Source organism: Dreissena polymorpha, chromosome 1 (genome assembly GCF_020536995.1).
Source record: "Dreissena polymorpha isolate Duluth1 chromosome 1, UMN_Dpol_1.0, whole genome shotgun sequence".
Lineage (NCBI taxonomy): Eukaryota > Metazoa > Mollusca > Bivalvia > Myida > Dreissenidae > Dreissena > Dreissena polymorpha.
The window spans coordinates 92,936,411-92,955,467 of record NC_068355.1 but is presented as its reverse complement, the minus strand read 5'-3'; the positions used below and the strand labels follow the sequence as shown (position 1 = coordinate 92,955,467).

The 19,057-nt window shown below is 33.3% G+C and overlaps 2 protein-coding genes across 2 annotated transcripts in view; both read left to right on the top strand.

The window, feature by feature from the left end:
• Window positions 1-19,057, top strand: part of LOC127841010 (DNA-directed RNA polymerase II subunit RPB11-a-like) — a 492,318-nt gene that overhangs the window by 377,829 nt on the left and 95,432 nt on the right. The gene's annotated exons all lie outside the window — the stretch shown is intronic.
• LOC127840886 (mucin-5AC-like) overlaps window positions 15,686-19,057 on the top strand; it is a 451,267-nt gene continuing 447,895 nt past the window's right edge. Inside the window, exons 1-3 of the mRNA XM_052369351.1 lie at window positions 15,686-16,040; window positions 16,576-16,683; window positions 17,279-17,563. Coding sequence (XP_052225311.1) covers window positions 15,986-16,040; window positions 16,576-16,683; window positions 17,279-17,563 — 448 coding nt within the window. The 5' untranslated portion in view covers window positions 15,686-15,985. The remainder of the gene's footprint in view (window positions 16,041-16,575; window positions 16,684-17,278; window positions 17,564-19,057) is intronic.

The following is a 19,057-nucleotide window of genomic DNA, read 5'->3' as shown; positions in this document are numbered from 1 at the left end:
TTTAAACATCTCCAGGAAGTGAGAGTCTCGAAAAACATGACACCCATAACTTAAAAAACCTCATTCAAACACAATATTAAGTAAAAAATGAGTCAAAATAATCAAGAAAACTTAGCTGCTTCAGACTTAAATGAAAATACACCCATTGTCTTTCCCAGTAAAGGAATCGGTTCGTGTTAAGATCCCATCTCACATGGACTAAAAACCGAACTGAAAATATACTAAATATAGACTTTATAATTGCAAAATTATAAACATAAAAATAATGTAACCAATTATTTAACCATACTTATGTTTTATATTCCATTACATTTTATGCAAACATAAATTATTTATCATCTAACCACTTAGAATAAAAACAAACACATTTGTTTAGGTGTCATGAAAAGCAGGGTATTTTATCGAATACAATCCGAACGAGAAGAAACAATTGTTTGTGTTTCATCCGAATCTCTCACGCAGCGATCCTAAGCGCCAACAGTCTTCCACTGCCCATGCTTTTTTAACACTATCAGATACACCGCTATTTGCAACAGCAGTTGCTTCCCCTGACCGAAATGAATGCAACCCGTGAACATTACGTTTAAGTCAAATTTCACGAAAGATGTGGTGCAAAATATCTAATTGTCTACTGTAACTCATCTGCTTTGAGCCAACTAAAATGTATTTATTCATTTTCTTACAATTTGTTATGTTTCTAAACGAAACATATATTGCAATATCTAGAATAGTTTCTACCAAGATACATTTTTTCAAGTAGAAGACAGGGCATAAAACTGCATTTGTTTTACAAAATGTCAAAACCTGTTCGCCCTTGCACAATTGAACCATTTTACTATTGAAGATAATAATTATAGCACAATCCTCAAAAAATCTTGTATCGCATCCTTTCAATTCAAAGTCCCCAAACCGCCAAACCCCCCAAAAAACGAACCAAACACACCGTTACAAATCTCAAATCAAAGAATCAAAGCCTCTACACATCCGCTTTAGTCACTAAGCACCTCCGAACCAGCGGCCCAGAATTGGCCCTTTTCAATCCATCATCAGAAAACACAACCAGACCAGAATTACAACGACCACACGATCCCACAACCCCATGAGCCCACGAAATGCCACACACAATCGCGTCTACCCCAGAGGCAGACAGACACGAAACACACACACCAACATTTTAAATTGACTTTCTGTAACAAAACCGTTTCCCTTGCTTTCTTTTTTGCAAGTATTTTCCAATTTGAAAAAAATATTAACCTTGCTATCTTTTTTGCAAGTATTATACTTTTAAAACTATTATTTTTAACCCTTGCTTTCTTTTTTGCAAGTACTCTTTTTGCTTTCTTTTTTGCAAATATTCCATTCCTCGTGTACTGTACACGACTTCGTAAGCACCAGGTGCAAACGGACATACACCAACATGGTTTCTATATATACTTAATGGCTATACAAAAACAACATCCATTGAATCATTTCTACACATATAAACACGTGAAAAATCCCAACTATACCATAAGTATAGCAAAACAGTCAAACCATTCATATCACCGATTCACATATAAACGACATATAGTATAGTTAAATTCGAATAGCAAGAACATTTCTTGAAAAAGGTCTTGAACTGAAACAGAGTGGTTATTACTCATACAAATAGTTTGCCCTTTGTCAAACACAATACTATCCTTCTCAAAGTGCATTTGTATATTACCAGCCTCAAATAAGAATGGCCAAAATGCTTCACTAGGCCATCTGTGTACCACCAAAACGCCATATGCGTTGCATTCTAGAAAGTGCAAAATTGTTTTTCCTACGAGATAAATAGGGGCATCAACCAATTCAAATCGGCACCCCAAAACTGTGTAACGCAATCTGCTTCCGTTTCAAAATCAAAGAATTTTGAATTATATCTTTTAAGTATTTCTATTTTTAAAAGTAGCCAAGCGATCAATCAAAAACGGACCCGAGCTACCATTTAAATACTCAAAGAAATATCGTGAGATTTACCATTCATCTGTATTGCTCATTTTACTTATACTGTCGGCAATGGAGTATAATTCTCTTGGAACCCATTGTATTTCTAGTCCTATATTCATCTTCAAACACATACTAAAATGCTTAGTGCTAGATCATGTTACTCAAGTTTAGAACTTCCTACCTTTACCAACTTTACACGTGATTCAGAGTCAGAAAACCTCTTAACAGCCCCCCCCCCCCTTAAAAAATTCCCATAGGCACGTAAAACTAGAACTACTCCATTAATTATTCTATAAGTAGAACTTGTATTGCAATCTTCATTTGACCATATATCGTGAAAACTGAACAATATAAGCCCCACCAGCAAACCCAATTGCACCACTGTAAACTTTTAAAACTTGGACACATGTAGTTTTACTAAAATGTCTTGATTGTATGCCATCTATGCGACCTAACCAAAATATAAATTCGGAAATAAATAAGCTATCTGGTTCAAGGGCTATAACTCTATGCAATGACGGTCTAGAAACGATTTCAGAATAAAGATATCTAGTCATTTACCTTGCCAGACTACCTATAACAGGCATCATTGAAACAATTTTCCCCGTACATCTAGCTAAATCCCTTGCCGTAACCATTGGCATGGAAGAAAATACCTTTAAAAGAGTATTTTTAAAATCATTTATTCTTCTATCGGGAGTTTCAAAAGAAAACATTTGGCTATCCCAGATTAATCCTACCCATTCTAGCCTCTGAACTGGTACTTATATTGACTTGTCCTCATTGATCACAAATCCAGCTTCCGGCTTCATTCACGGCTACACTTGATTGACTAACAACATGAGGGATGTCTTTTAATTCTTCAATACAGCCATTATTTTAAATATCCTGCACCGACTCGTTAACATCTGCTTATCTATCTGCTTTAAAGCTGATTGGTTATTTCCAGATACATGTGTAAGCGCCGACAATACAGTCAATTATATCAGGATTGGCACCAATGATTTTCCGAAAAAAAGGACATGCCTCTCTTTAAACTACATTTTACAAGAGAAAAACGTGAGAAATGATATTTTTCTTCACAATGTGCGTATTATTATATGTAAACCAAACACGTCAATCAATTCTCCTCTATCCCCGAGGGCCTACCTTCTTGACCGCTACCACGTGGTCGCTACGTGTGTCCATTTACTGTGCCAGCCCTGTCCCCGACGGCGAAGCGATCTCTCCTCTCATCCTGACTGTCCATATTAATAAATTGCCAACTCCAATACGACACATAAATAAATCAAATTTCTCAATTAAATGTGGTTGAGAAAATAAATAAAACGATTTAAATCAAGTATTCGCTCTACCCTGCTTGCCTGTCGAATGACTAAACCTACAAATCTGTGCACGAGGAAATCTTGATTTCCGCACCATTGAACATATATCACCTTCAAAAACCTGTATAACCAGTTTATTCATTCACACAACGATAATAAATACATATATGTTCATTAAGGACGGGCAGGCGGGGTTATCACCCTTTCGTTTTCTTGTTCCATAACGTTTGCCTGTCAAATACACCCTCGAATGGCGACTCAATAGATGTGCAAATCATATATACCCCAAAACGAAAAACTCGTGCGCTTTCGCGCTAAAACATGCACACAAAACCCGTGCATTATTCGCGCTAAACCATTACCATAATCTCTTTTCTAAATAACACGTGTTAAACCATACTATACTGTATTTATCAAACCGAGAATAATTTCATATATATATATATAATGGCATATTGGTATAAACGTTCATATTTCTTTCTTACTTGTATGTGTCTTTGAAGATTCAAGTATAATCTCGGGTTATTGTTCCACATTACCAAATAATTTGCCTCTAACAAATGCCATATTCTTGTACGGTGAACGTCACCATGTACAGTTGAAGGTCATAGTGTTCGTTCCCAAGCTGTAACATTACCATGCCTTAAAGGATTCTAACATCATGTTCGATTATAATTCCCAATGACCAGATAGCGTGCAAATCCGATGCTTCAAAGGAAATGATCAAGGTCACAACTCACGGTTAAGTTTCGTGATTTATGTTTTCTGCAACTCTCTCCCTAAAAAGCGTATACTTCGGGCAAATATTTCATATCCTGTGAAAGACATTTTCTCTTAAAGGGGCCTTTTCACGTTTTGGCAAATTTACAAAATTGAAAAAAGTTGTTTCAGATTCGCAAATTTTCGTTTTAGTTATGATATTTGTGAGCAAACAGTAATACTGAACATTTACCATGATCTAATATATTAATTATATTCATCTTTTGACGATTTAAAAACCTGAAGATTATAAAGCATTGCAACGCAAAACAATTGAATAATTTGGAGAGTTCTGTTCTTGTCGTTTAATTTTATGAAACAACGAAGATTGCTTATATAAAGTATAAAATACGTCCGTCATTCATACTTGGCAGGATGGCCGAGTGGTCTAATTGGTTTTTACTCCAGGTCTCCAGGGGTCCCTGGTTCGAGCCCTGTTGAGGTTTACTTTTTTTTCTTTTTTAAAATTTTATTCTTGATTTTTAACTGGAGCTTCTTAGATACAATGTTTACCAATATCAATATAAAGCATTTAATGACAAACTTCAATATATGCCAAAATCTGTGAAAAGGCCCCTTTAACATTGTAATCCATATGTAATTGTTACTTGACTAAAATATGTGTGACGAAGGCGAATTTACAATGTGTGAACGCGGTATATGCAGATTGAAAACGACGTCTATACGGCACTTAAAATAGTGCGTGTGATTAAAATATGTAGGTATTGTTGTCATGTTATGGTTGTGTTTACTTTACAAAGACAGCGAACTATGTTTTATGATACAGAGGTTTACGGTTATTTGATGCACTTTATCCATAAATGACGTTACTGAGTTTGTATACTTAAGAAAAGTTGTGTTTTATTATATTGGCAAGTACTTCATGCAGTATTTATACTCCTGTACGGCTGCCATGAAAAACTCGTTTTTGGTATTTGCAACAATTGTTTTGCTTAACGATCCAAAGTATTGCAGAGCAAAATATTTAGTTTTCTTTTTTGTTATACATTTTACGCTGTTTGATAGTGTTACTTCGTTATAATATATAACAATCCCTCTTTTTATTTTTTTAAATTTAATACTGTTTGGTATGTTTGTTTCTTTATATACTCTTAATCATGTAAACGTTGTTTGTGTAACGTGGTTTGCATAAAATAATTATACTATGTCAACATGATACTTTAATTTTACAATAATTGGCTTTATTGCTTTTTCATAAATAAATCAGTCCAATATTTTAAAACGATTAGCTTCCATTTTTGGTAAGGATGTTTTTATATACCTAAATAATTCCACTTTTTTAACTCAATGCTTTAGCATTTAACAGTGTTTGTAAATATAGCTTCTTTATTTTTTAAAAACTTATTCCACTAGTTTAACATACGTTTTCCTGGAACACCGTTTGCTAGTGTTGCTTATATTTTTGGCAGTTTTTTAATATGAACGTAATAGGTCAAAGGCGTTTTTTTCAATAACCAACAATACTTATTACTTAATTTAAATACAACATGGTAAATTACGGTCACATAGCTACACGACATGAAAGCTTTAATAATATTTCTATTTGAAAATTAACTTGATTTAGTGTGTACCTTGAAACGTTTCAGCATTGCCCAACAAGGCATTCATATGCAATTAATAACGTTTAGGATTGTATAACTCCTTCCGTACGTGTTCAACACTTACGCATAGACCAGATATAAACTATTTATTGTAAATATTATTAAATATGAACAATAAAGCCATTACAGTTTTGGATATAGTCGTTAAATACAATGTGTTTTATTTCATCGCGTTTATTAAATACACATGATTTTTTCTACACATGATAACACTATGATTAGTGAAAACGTGAATTTATAAACATACACGACACATATACGTATGGATATAATCGCCAATTGAACGTGCGAAACAATGAATAATCAATCGAGGTAAGTTGTCAGGACCTTATAATGTGTCGAGATGCATTCACTAAATATGTGCGTATAAAAAGAAATAAACCTTATAATATCACAATTTTAATCATCGAAAGACGTTCCCGCGCTGCCTATAATGTTAATGCTTCCGAGAGGATCGGTTTAAAGAGAATACTAGATATAATAAAATACAGATATTAAACTTAATACCAATATTCTTGGCGAATGGTTATATTTTGTGTGGCGAGCAATGAATTTTTCTGTTAAACAAGTATCATGTATTCTATGTGTCCAATATTATTTTTCATAAGCATAATTTCGTAAGTAAGCAAAATATGACTAAAAACAATTGAAATAAAATGACCGAACCCAACATTGTGAAAAGTAGTGGTATGATTTATGTGATGCCTTGTATAGTAAAGGCACTGTTTTTCTAGCAGTTAATAACGTAACCGCAAATCAGCTCATGGAAACAATAGTGTCGAGCCTTTCCTAAATTTTGTAATTAGCCCATATATCTATGCACAAAAGAATCACGCCGAATTAACAGTTGCATCTAATGTATCTTATCGTAAGTTAGATAGATAGACTTTTATTTTCCTCCATTCATTAAGAGCATATCATATAATACAAGCAAGGAAGTACAATCGAGTATATACACACACATGAGATCATAAATGAAACAACTCAATACATTAAATTAGATTATTTACAAAGATAAGTAAAACATAGCTATGTAGATGATAAATAATTGTTAATTCCTAAGGAAAATAATCACATTGAAATAATAATTAAAATCTTTTTTTTCAGTGTAACTTATTCGCCGAGGATATGTCTTAAAGAGAAAGCGAAAATAAAGACATAATAGACGAATATACTTTACATGTGTCATAGGTTTTGCCTTCCACGGAAGGCTGCTATATAGTGTTAAGATACACTAATATAGATTGGATAGACATGTCAACATATGTGTAAAAAAAAACAAAAAAACAAAACACACAAAACCTGGCTTAGAGCGTCTAACACTTGTTCAGGATGCTAACAGCAGCTTTGCACAATTTAAAATGCACAAAATATGAGTCAACAGTTTCAGATATCATTTTCAGCAACGATGCACTTTGTTCTAAGCCACTTAAGTGGATGAAGCGCGTAAATTCCGATATACCGATGCATTCAATTTGAGCTGTCCATAAATGATTTCGCTTATCCTCTAACAGGTGGCAATAACACAACTTATGAATTACGAGATTAACGGTTTTCAGGCAACAATGTCTGCATTCTCGTACATATTGTCTCGACACAAACATACCTATGCTATTCAATATAGTTTTACACACATTAGTTATTATTGGGTTGTCGTTTGCTACTCTCCATAAAGGGGAGTAATTATTGAAGTCTATTACATGCACAGTTACTCCCCATTGATCGTTGCCTTTGATGCGACTCTGTATTTCGTTGGTAATGTTCATTACGACTTTTCGCTCAACTATTTTTTTCCATTGTCGCTTTGTGTGGAAATTTCCATCCTGGACGTATGATCGTAAGACGTTCATTAAGTCGCACTTTTTGTAGTATCTTGTATGCATCAGGGATATATCCGATGCATTTGCCTTCTAGTTCAATGTGACGTATAAGTCTATTATTAAGATATCTTTCGCTAGGTATTAATGATTCAATCTGCATATTTGTCCGAAAAAAGTTAGTTTTCTGATTTCCAGTTCATTCGATATCGGAACGGTTTTAACGATTGACAGGCAATAATCTGTTGAGATGTTTCTGTCATACCCTTGCATGTGTTTCAGGCAAAAGTTATATACAATAGAAAGTTGAACAAGATCACTTTGTTGTTGTTCCATAGCTCACAGCCATATAGGGCCTTTGGGATAACAGATGAGTTGAATATCGTTAAGAGAGTTGGTGGACTCAGTCTTTCAGGCGCTACCCCTTTTGAGCACAAGCTCATGTATGTTCCTCGCAGTCGCACGCATGCATCATGAATCGCATTATTAATGGTCAGAAGAGAGTTGCATTCAATACCAAGATGGGTATACTTGTCGCTCGCGGGCAGACGATCATGTCCTAGATAGAAGGTTGAAGTCTCTTCTGTCTTCTTATTATAGACTAGTACTGAGCACTTCGATGCGTTATAAAGAAACCTCCACCTGTTTGCATATTCATAGCAAATCTTAAGCATCCTCTCGAGTCCATTTTTAGAGTATGATACTAGAACCATATCATCGGTCACAGTAGGCGAAGCCGTATTTATGTCATAACTGCACAGGCCATCACCACTCTCTTCAAGTTTCTCTATCAAGCCATTTATGTAGATAAGGTACAGCAGCGGCGAACCTTTGCCTCCCTGACGGGTTCCTTGCCCGATCGGTAGTGGTTCCGAGATCAATCCTCGATGGCGAACGCGGCTTGTTGGGTTTCGATACATTTCACGAAGTGCGAGAAGGGTGTTAGTATTGTAATGTATATTTCATGTATAACATGTAAATATCATCCGAATTCATTCCTCATCCGAATATCGGTGCACATTATTTTTGTTGTTCACATTTTGTCTTTACAGTGCACCGCATTTAGCAAGATAATGTTCTCCAAGATCTAATATATTTATATATTTGTATTTACCTTGTGTTTAGTCCATTATATGTTGTTTGTTGTGAGAATAATCCAACATATTCGAAATTCCTGCACTGTCAAAATCGTTGCAGCAATGTATATTGATGACGTCATACGTAGGAATATGGTGGAGTGTTATTGCATGCATTTGACTTTAAAATAGGCTGTAAAATTATAATATTCACTCCTCTATTTGTATAAAAAGATGATATTTATTATAACTTGCAAACTCTTCATTTATATTAACTGTTAAAACATAATAGTTTGCAGGGAACTATTTGAGACGCTGAATGCGTAAGAATTTCTTAAGATTTCATGCTGCAGCATTTAATATTGTATTGTTATACATGCATATTTAAAGGTGTCTATTGTTTCAAGTCATCAAACTTATTGCCTTCTTTGATTAAGATGTGATATTTATGATGATTGTCGATTTATTATTATTAAAAGTATGTTCTTGTTTACATGTAACCGCATTACTTCCATACATGGTGCAGGATGCTGCAGGATTGTGATTGGCTGCAGCTGAATCTTTGGCTGCAGCCAAATCTGCAGCATCCGAAGGGTATAAAAGGAGGTTCTCCGCACAGTTTTGGCAACAGTTGCTAACAACAAACATCACTGTTCGATCAATTGAAAACCCTTCCAAAAAGTAAGAAACAAACAGTAATACTTCATAAAACATTTTCATTTCACGAATTAGAAGTAATAATCAGAATTTGTTTGTACATACTAACTACCGGTATTTAAGTAAAACGAACGTTTATAGTATTTCATAAAATATCAGTACTATTTATGATATTGACAACCTTAAAGCAGAGCAACTGTTCACCAAACGTCCATCCTTTTTAAGTCAACTCTAACAGTTTAGAGATATTATTGTATTATATAATATTTAATGCTTGTCTGAATAAAGATGCATTATGTAAAACGTTAAACGGTCTCCGTCTTCCTTCTAAGAGTTTGTTGCTGGACTCAAACTCAAACTACAATTGAGCGCATAGAGATGAGCATTTGTATCTTACATGTAAGGTAGCTTACAGTATCAATGAATGGATCAGGATCATAAACACCGGAAATTGATAAGAGTTTGTGAAATAGTCCATCGTGCCATACCCTGTTTTATGTTTAAACCTAAATTATATCATTTAAAGCTAGGCTACACTAAACTGTATTTACGCGAATACCATCGATACGGTTTCTGCATCTTTGGAATTTGCATTAAACTTTACCACCAAAACATTCATAATTAGGATGTATACATATGGGAAATGTAAGCAAAATACATTTAAGTTTTGGTGTATGTAAATTACGGCTTTACGTGCTTTTATAAATATTAAAGCATGTGATGTAAGTTACTTTATATAAATTGATTTTAATTAATTTTAAATATCAAAAAGTAATGTTATGTGAAGTTTGACGTTGGTAGTTTTTGAATGGCGAAATACAAAAACGGCATGTGTCCGTAGTGTCGTCTCGGCGCTAAGTTTTGTCATTCTGGCATCACCGCGTGTTGTCGACCTCTAAACCCACCAACACGGCATATTAACAAATCAGAGTAAACACGCTGGCACAAGTACAATAAATTCAGTTGACATGTTTGTGTTCTTCTAGGTACAAACTAGGTGTGGTGGCGTTTCTGATTTGGCGTTATTTAGTGTTGGCGGATTTAAAAGTCGCCAATGCATAAACAAGGCAAACACGACAGGTGCCTTCATGTATTGGTTTTAAGCGGGTATATTCATTTGTCGTTGTGGCTCGTTTACATATGTTCGTCTTTAGACAACGCCAAAATGAAAGAACAACATAGAGGAAACATGCATCATTATAAAAAATATGTGTAATCAAATGAAATAATTTAAGAAATATGACTTCAAAGAATCTAAATATCTAACAAATATAGATTGTTTAAATAAAATAAAAAACGCCTTCCAATATTGTTATCGGTGTTCAAAATAAGACCGTTGTTATAATGATGATAACAATTTTTCTGCTGTTGCTGCTGCTGCTGATGATGATCATTTATGATTGTTATGGTAATGATGATGATGATGATGATGATGAATGTGATGATGATGATGATGAAGATAAGGTGATGATGTTGATGATGATAATGATGATGGTGATGATGGTGGTGAGGAGGAGGAGATGGAGGAGGAAGAGGAGGCGTAGAAGGAGGAGGATCATAATGATAATCATGATCATGATGATCATGATCATGATGATCATGATGACTACTACTATTACTACTACTAATAATACTAATACTACTACTACTACAACTACTACTACTACTACTACTACTACTACTACTACTACTACTACTACTACTACTACTACTACTTCTACTACTACTACTACTACTACTACTACTATAACTACTACTACTACTACTACTACTACTACTACTACTACTACTACTACTACGACTACTACTACTTCTACTACTACTACTACTACTACTACTTCTACTACTATTACTACGACTACTACTACTACTACTTCTACTACTTCTTCTTTTACTACTACTACAACATCAACAATCACAACTACTACTACTACTACTACTACTACTTCTACTACTTTCACTACAGTTAAACTGCTGCTACTACTTCTGCTGCTACTACTACTACTACTACTACTACTACTACTACTACTACTACTACTACTACTACTACTACTACTACTACTACTACTACTACTACTACTACTACTGCTACTACTACTACTACTACTACTTCTACTACTACTACTATTACTTCTACTACTACTTCTACTACTACTTTTTCTACTACTACTAATACTACTACTACTATTACTACTACTACTATTAATAGTACTGCTACAACAACACCAACTACTCCATCTTCTATTACTGATAATAATAATAATAAAAAAAATAATAATAATAATTACTATTATTATAATTATTATTACAATACTAAAAATAATAATAGTATTATTAAAAAAATAAAATAATAATAATAACAGTAATAATAATTAAAAAAAAGAAATTATTTTGCCTTGAATGACACTCATCATATCGTTGCTATAACATCACATAACATATTTTGTTTCATCAAGGAATAAATATTACGATACAGCGACGAAGTATAATGTTTCGTTTTGATATACATAATTTATCAAAACAAACAAAATTTACAACTTCAAAGGCAAACATCACGGCAAATTGACTAATTATCTGTGTTTTAAGTCATGAGCCTATGTTTTAAGTCAAACTTATGTTTCTTGTTTAAAACCATCGTTAACTATATTTTTTTTAAAGTCATCCCGGCATTTTGAGAGCGAGTGAAAATTTAAAATCATAGTTATGCAACGGAAGACCATGTTACACATAGGTCTGCTTTATAGCTGTGGCGAAGTTTTCAACTCAAGTTAAGGGACATATTCAAATTATGCTACAACTATATGATAGCACAGGCGAATATGCAGTTTTTCTTTATGAAATAAGCCTTAAATCATTATTGTTTTATAATGTTTTACAAAAACGGGTACACCTTTTTAAGGCGGCGTTTATATTAACGCGAAATGTGTCGATATGAATTATTGATACATTGTAATTGTTTTATACACATCCAGACAATCATATAATTGACCTATTGGAAACAGAGGTTATGGATGAATCTGATGTGTTCAGCAGTAACTAGGGGACATTGCTCACAAGATCTCAATTGGATGTGTGCTCCTAGGTATTTAACAGCACAACTCAAAGATCAATTTCTCGTAAAGTTTAAGAGCGTTTTATACATGCACACACTAATCAAATGCATGCCTTTCAGTTATTAAATAAGATTTGAAATTGATCGCTGCTTTTAAGTTATAAATATGATTAATACTACATTTTAATTTGTAGAATAACATTTAAGTGAATCTTTTTGGTGTTCTCAGTATGATGCTACCATTTTACATTTTATACAGTTTATACATCATATAACATTTCAATCCATGGTATTTTATAGAGATATACAATTAATGGCTGGTCGTCAAAGGAGAATAATTTAAAGAATATATATAAAAATACCTTAGAAGCATTATAATGAAATGACCAATTTTCCGTCCCTATCATTTGAAATTCCTTTTTCTGTTTGACATGTTAACGTGTTATTATATGAAATTAAGGTAGATCAGTTTTATTTATCGTAACAAAAAATATATGTCTAAGACGGAGTAATGCGTCAACCTAAGTTAATTGAAGCACGCTCAGCTTTTTAGTGAACTTTTTAATTGAATTGAACAAATTGGAAATGGCACAACCAAATATTTGATTTGTATCATATCTTCTTGTTCATTTTAATTTTGTTGTTTATTATTGTTCTTTTTACATCCGCAATAGGTTGCTTTTAAAGTGTTTGTTGCGCATTTTACAGTTAGTGTACATTTAATTACATATACTTTAATGGACGTCATGGCTGCTGTTAAAAATATTACTAAAATTTGCGATGTATATGTAACTTACTATGTTTGGATCTTTTCGATCGCACTACTGTTCACGCGATATTCATCAACTGTAATAAACAACTACATGGACATACCAGCTTGACAATAAAATATTAGACATATTTAATTTAAAAATATTATTTCATATGTTGGCAAAAGTCAAGTGGCGGGAAAAGCAACTAACCTAAATGCATGTTTCGTAGGTATCTTACACATGAACAGTATGAAAACCTAATGTTGTTTAAAGAAATAATATTATATCTATGTATTTCGAAGTTGACGGCAAAATTAATAATACGTAGATGCGAGTCTTGAACTAAAGGAATAACAGTCGCTTTAATGTCGAGCGCGGATCTTCATAAAAATGGAAATACATATTTGCATTAGCATAAAGTATTGCACACGTAGCTAGTTACTCGTATATGCCCATTTTCATATTTAAATAAGTTGCATGTCACGGTAATAACAACAGGCACACAATATTCGTAAATTGGACTATTTTATTTGAAACGATGAACAAAAGTGTTTGGTTTGCTTTCTAAACTACAAAACGTTAATGCAATGTTTGATAAAGAATTTACTATATAATAGTACTCATTTCTAATATCGATAACTATATCAGCTTTACAATATGTGTATTTAATCATATTTATCTGTGCGGTACTTCACATACAACAACATTACATTGTTAAAAGTAAAGTGTATTATATGCTTATGCAATGCAATGCATAGTTCAATAAATATGATATCGTCGCCAGACTTAAATGTTTTCGACATACTCGAAATTGCGCGAAAAAGAAAATAATTTTGAAACAGAAACACCAATTATTGATATCATATCATCTGAGACGAATAATTATCATGACCCGACCATTTACTGATACTATGCGAGACAGGCGACGACCTTGTCCATAATTATGGTGGTAACAATAACAATACGCGGAACACGAGATATACAAATAAGGTCAGCATTAGATTAGCATACGTTTTTACACACCTTATTGCACGAGCATTTATCATGTAGAAAACGTGGCAAAAAGCGATGCAAGCAAAGCCATACTGCTAAAATAGGTATATTATGTCATTTTGAGTATATATTTCGGATCGGGTTATTAAATATAGTGATTTTTAGTCTTATAAACTTAATAAAGATTGCAATTTTTCTTTTAAAACTTGATCGCTATTTTTCGTTCGCGCATGTCGAGCTGTGCAATGTATTTTGATAGGCGTGGCCTTATTGCGTAACAGCTGCCGCGTAATCTCACAACCGATAACCTATTAATATGTCTATTACATTGAAAACAAGAAATATTACATTTATGGAACCTTCACAAGCAAACACATATGTTATTTAGATTTTTTTTCAACGCACGTGACCAGTTATGTTAAACACAGAAAACCCAAAAAACCAAAACACAAATCATACATCAACAAATTCAATATTTTTGAAATGTATCATTTTGGTAGCAGTTTGGACGTTTGTCTACGGAGCGGGAGTCGAACGATAACGCGAGGTGCGTTCTTACTTGCATGGTTAAGTACCTAGTTTAGTTGAATCAATAAAAAAAATTATGTATGAATTGCATTTCTGGATTATCGCCGGCACTACGTGATAGAACTCTTGAGTAAATATTATGTTCATCATAAAGGTGTCACATTAGTCTGAATTTCCTGACCGTTATTTGAGAGGGATAATAATATTTAACAAAAACTTTACTTTTATATAACTAGGATTACCATTTTGTATTGCTATGTATGTGCGAGTATGGACATATGAGTTTAAGTAGTGAGAAAATTACCGAAACAAAGAGAAATGCGTAAACGACCAAACGTTGTTTATCATATTGTGCTAAACAGTATTCACAGGACTGACACCCGACGAACTCCGTACTTCTGTTTAAATGGTTTTTGTATGGTATTACTGTAATTAGACACATTCAAGTGAGGATAGTAACGTAATTTAATATAAAAGAAAGCCAACATATCGGAAGTGATATGGTAATTGCCATGTTTGTTGAATGCAGCTTCGATATAGAAAATTCCCCGAACAAGAAACACATAAGAATTAAATTATGTGCAACACAATTTTAACAAAGATCCAAGTGATCTCTGTTGGATGTACACGCTTCAAATATGTTCTGTTTAATAAGTTTTGTTTAATGAGCAAAATACATTCAATTTACTGTTTAATTATTATATAACAAATCGAGGCTCGAAATGCAAAATTTCGTGAAAATTATTATGACTACGAGGTGTTTATATGCAATAATTGTTCTTCATTCCATTTGAATAAAAAACAGGACAACGCAAATTACAAACACAAATAAATACCACCGAAACCCCAGCCTTAAAACGGTAATTGCAAATCAAATCAGAGCACAATATTGGGATTTAGGAACTACACAACCGCGCACTTTATCACGATTCATTCACTTAACAATTACATATAAGTAACGATATATTATTAATATCATAGCATCAAAATTCAAATCAAACTGATATGCTGGTAAGTACTACAGACATGTTGGTTTCATACAGAAAATTAGACAATCAACGTTACACATATTTGTGAGTAGCTGTAAGAATATTGAAAACAATAGTACATGTTCATTCACAGTTGAACAACAGAGCCATTGATTATTTTACTTCAAAGAATTGAAGTCACCTAAAAGCTGATAAAAGGACAGACTGCTATCGAGGAGGTCATATTTAATTCGCGTTATTATCGGTCATTGTCATAACTTTGTGTTTTTGTTGAATAGCTTACATGCCTTTTACATTCGTTAAATATTTCTACTTTTATATATAGTTCCTTTATTAGCTTAACTTTTACGAAAACAAACAAACAGAAAACAACAAAAAGAAACCTTTTTGTAATTGTTTGTATAAAATTGAGTATAATTTCTTTTAAACGGAAACTCATTAAACATGAAAACAGGATTTGTCCTTTATATTTTATTGTTGGAGTGCTTTCATGGAATATGTAAGTAAAAGCTATATTATAAGGGCACAATTAAAGCTTCATAAAACGATTATATTGTTAATTAATGAAATACTCCATTTGAGCCTGAATTGAATGTACTTGTTGTTTTATATTCAGTTGTGACTCAGACACTGTACTTTTCTATTACGGTTATAGTTTAAAACAACTAGGATTCCTATATTTCACATACAGAAATATGTTTCTCTTATAAGGTTAGATTACGATTGTATTGAATAAGTCTATATAAAACATATTTTTCCCGTGTTGCGTTCATTTTTTAACAGCATAAACATGCATACGTATTTACAATGTGGCATTTAGTCTGGGATTATAGTGATTACAAAATAAGGATAACAGAGATTATTGTTTTCGAAAATGTACAAAGCAGTCACGATTATTTGTTGCGACATATTTGGTAAATTGCGTATTTTATGTAAATTCCAACATTGTCTTGTCCAATAGTATTTATTGTATTACTTTATTACTGTTAAACATCACACAATTGCACGGAAAAATATAATCACTCATTTCCAAGACGCCCGACCAGCCCGCCGTTTCTGTGCCAGTTTTGACCCGTTCTGCAGATGTTCTCAGTACGCAAATGGTTGTTTTACATGCCCGGCCTCCTGCCCATCAGCTTCAGGTATGTGATATTTTCGTGCAGACTGGTGATTACCATGTATGATTATAGAAATGATATCGTGTTTGTTGTTATATGCTTTAAAGTGTTCCATATAAGGCTATATTCGCAGTGTTTAGTGTGTATTATGTCTGCAACAAACTCCATTGATTTGTTGATAAATACTGTTGATCTTTTTTATAAATGTTCATTTATTTTGCATGAAACCTCATGCACAGATGGATTCAGAATTATTAAGTCAAATCTCTAACTATTTGAATAAATGGGACAATTGCTGTCCAGGGTCAACTTGTTCAAGAGCACTATGTGTTAGTCGACATTATTGTATGTTTTCGATATAAAGATGTTTTAAATTAGTTAAACCGTATCCTCGCTTATGCTCCTGTTTTGTAAATTGCTAATTGAGAACGTCAATAACTCTGTAAGTAAGATTAACAAAACTTGTAATAGAAGTAAAATCATGTGAACAATGTTATAAAATCATTTGTGATACAGCACTGTTTGTTGATAGAATTCAATAAGCTGCGAATTTAACAATACAAGCAGTTATTATATTTCAAAAGTGGATGTTTATAAAAAGGTGATTTATTATTTGTAGGTTCAGCGACCAGCAGCCTTGCCACGACCACTGCCCACAGCCCATTCGGTAATTTCCATCCTGGTATGAATCCTGATATACATTTCAATCCAACAAGCACATATGGCACGGCCAGTACCGCGCAGACTCAATCCTCTTCTAATATCCCGTCGTCGTATTCAACTAACAGCCCCACCAGTCCTACACATCCGTCAAGTACTTCCAAATCTGTGCAAACACCAGCGCCCAGCAGTTCTTCGTCCGCACAAGGAAGTGGATCATCTTCAGCGGGAAACCATGATCTTGGTAAAATACATAACATATTAATAAATAACCAAGTAGATTTATAATAATTATTATTCCGTATTCTACCGAATCTTTGGTTTTCAAATACAGAAATAAGAAATTTACATTATCAAGAGGGCAAGTTGTGTTAATATCCGCTAGTCTTTTACTTGAATCATGTGACCATTCGCCTGTACAGCACAGTACAAAACGTTTATAACATATTTAAAAGTAAAAGAGCTCTTAAAATCATGCCAAAGGCACCCATAAACTCTCAACTTGTTAATACTGTATTCCATATACATCATGCCTGAACGATTTCCGTCTTATAAAATTTTCTTAATTATAATAAATTGTGCACCTTTGTAAAATATTTGAAATATTGTGCTTTTGTACTGTAAGCGATAGGGAAAGTATTTTGTTCCGCATATCAAACACGTGCATTGATTTTGAGATATAAAGTTATCTCCCAGGTCTTCACTACTTAAGTATAACTTAGCTTTGTAGAGAACTTTCTACCTAGAGAATCAGAACCGTGAACCAATCGTGGTATCAGTGTTGTGGTCTTTTTTTTTAAATAATTGTATTCATTTTATGTTGTATTTGTATACCATATCAAATTTAATACAATTATGCTTAAATGTTCACCTGTTAACATTGCCGGAAATGTTAACATCATTCTAAAGAACCTGTGTTGTGAACTCTGTGACAGTATCTTAACGTGAATTTTACCCTCATTTAGATTTCAATTCTTTGGGTGTATCTTTTGCAGTATGTCCCCCCATTGCCGTCCTGTCCAGATGCCAGAAGATAAACCTAGATGATATATAATTGCGCTATATGCTCCAGCGCAGGTAGATAGACAATGATTGCTTTTGAAGAATACATGTTTGCTAAAATGAATACTCACGCAATTTATTTTGATTTTAAACTTAATGAAAACGCAATAATACCAATTCATGTATTGATAATGGTCATTTATTAGTATTTGTCATATTACTATAAGATGAATATCACTTTATTTTTTTATAAAGCATTTGTTTAGCATCTTCATATGTAATAAATACGACATAAATACACCAGCCAACGCAGTGTTTTTTAAGTTAAGCATGTAATTAACTTTTGACATGTTGTGTGAAATGATGTACATACGAGAGTTTTAACATTTAATGCAACTTCAAACATCTAACCATTGCTTATTCATGCATGCCCTTCCCGCGTCATGGAATCTAGACAGTGTTTCATCCATTTTTACCAAAAAATCATTAATTAAGGGAAACCATAACCGACCGATTTCGAATACAAACGGCTGTCCACCCGTCAGCATGCCGATGACAGATTGCACGTAGATCGGAATGGATGCTTGCTTTGTCAGGGATCAAGTACGTAAACCACTGTTCAAACTCTTTGTATGGTAACATCAGAAGTATTTTGCTAAAAAGACGTCATTCCTTTTTAATTCCAATCAGTCTCACGTTTATTTAATCTACAGATTTATTGTCTTTTCTGAAAAGC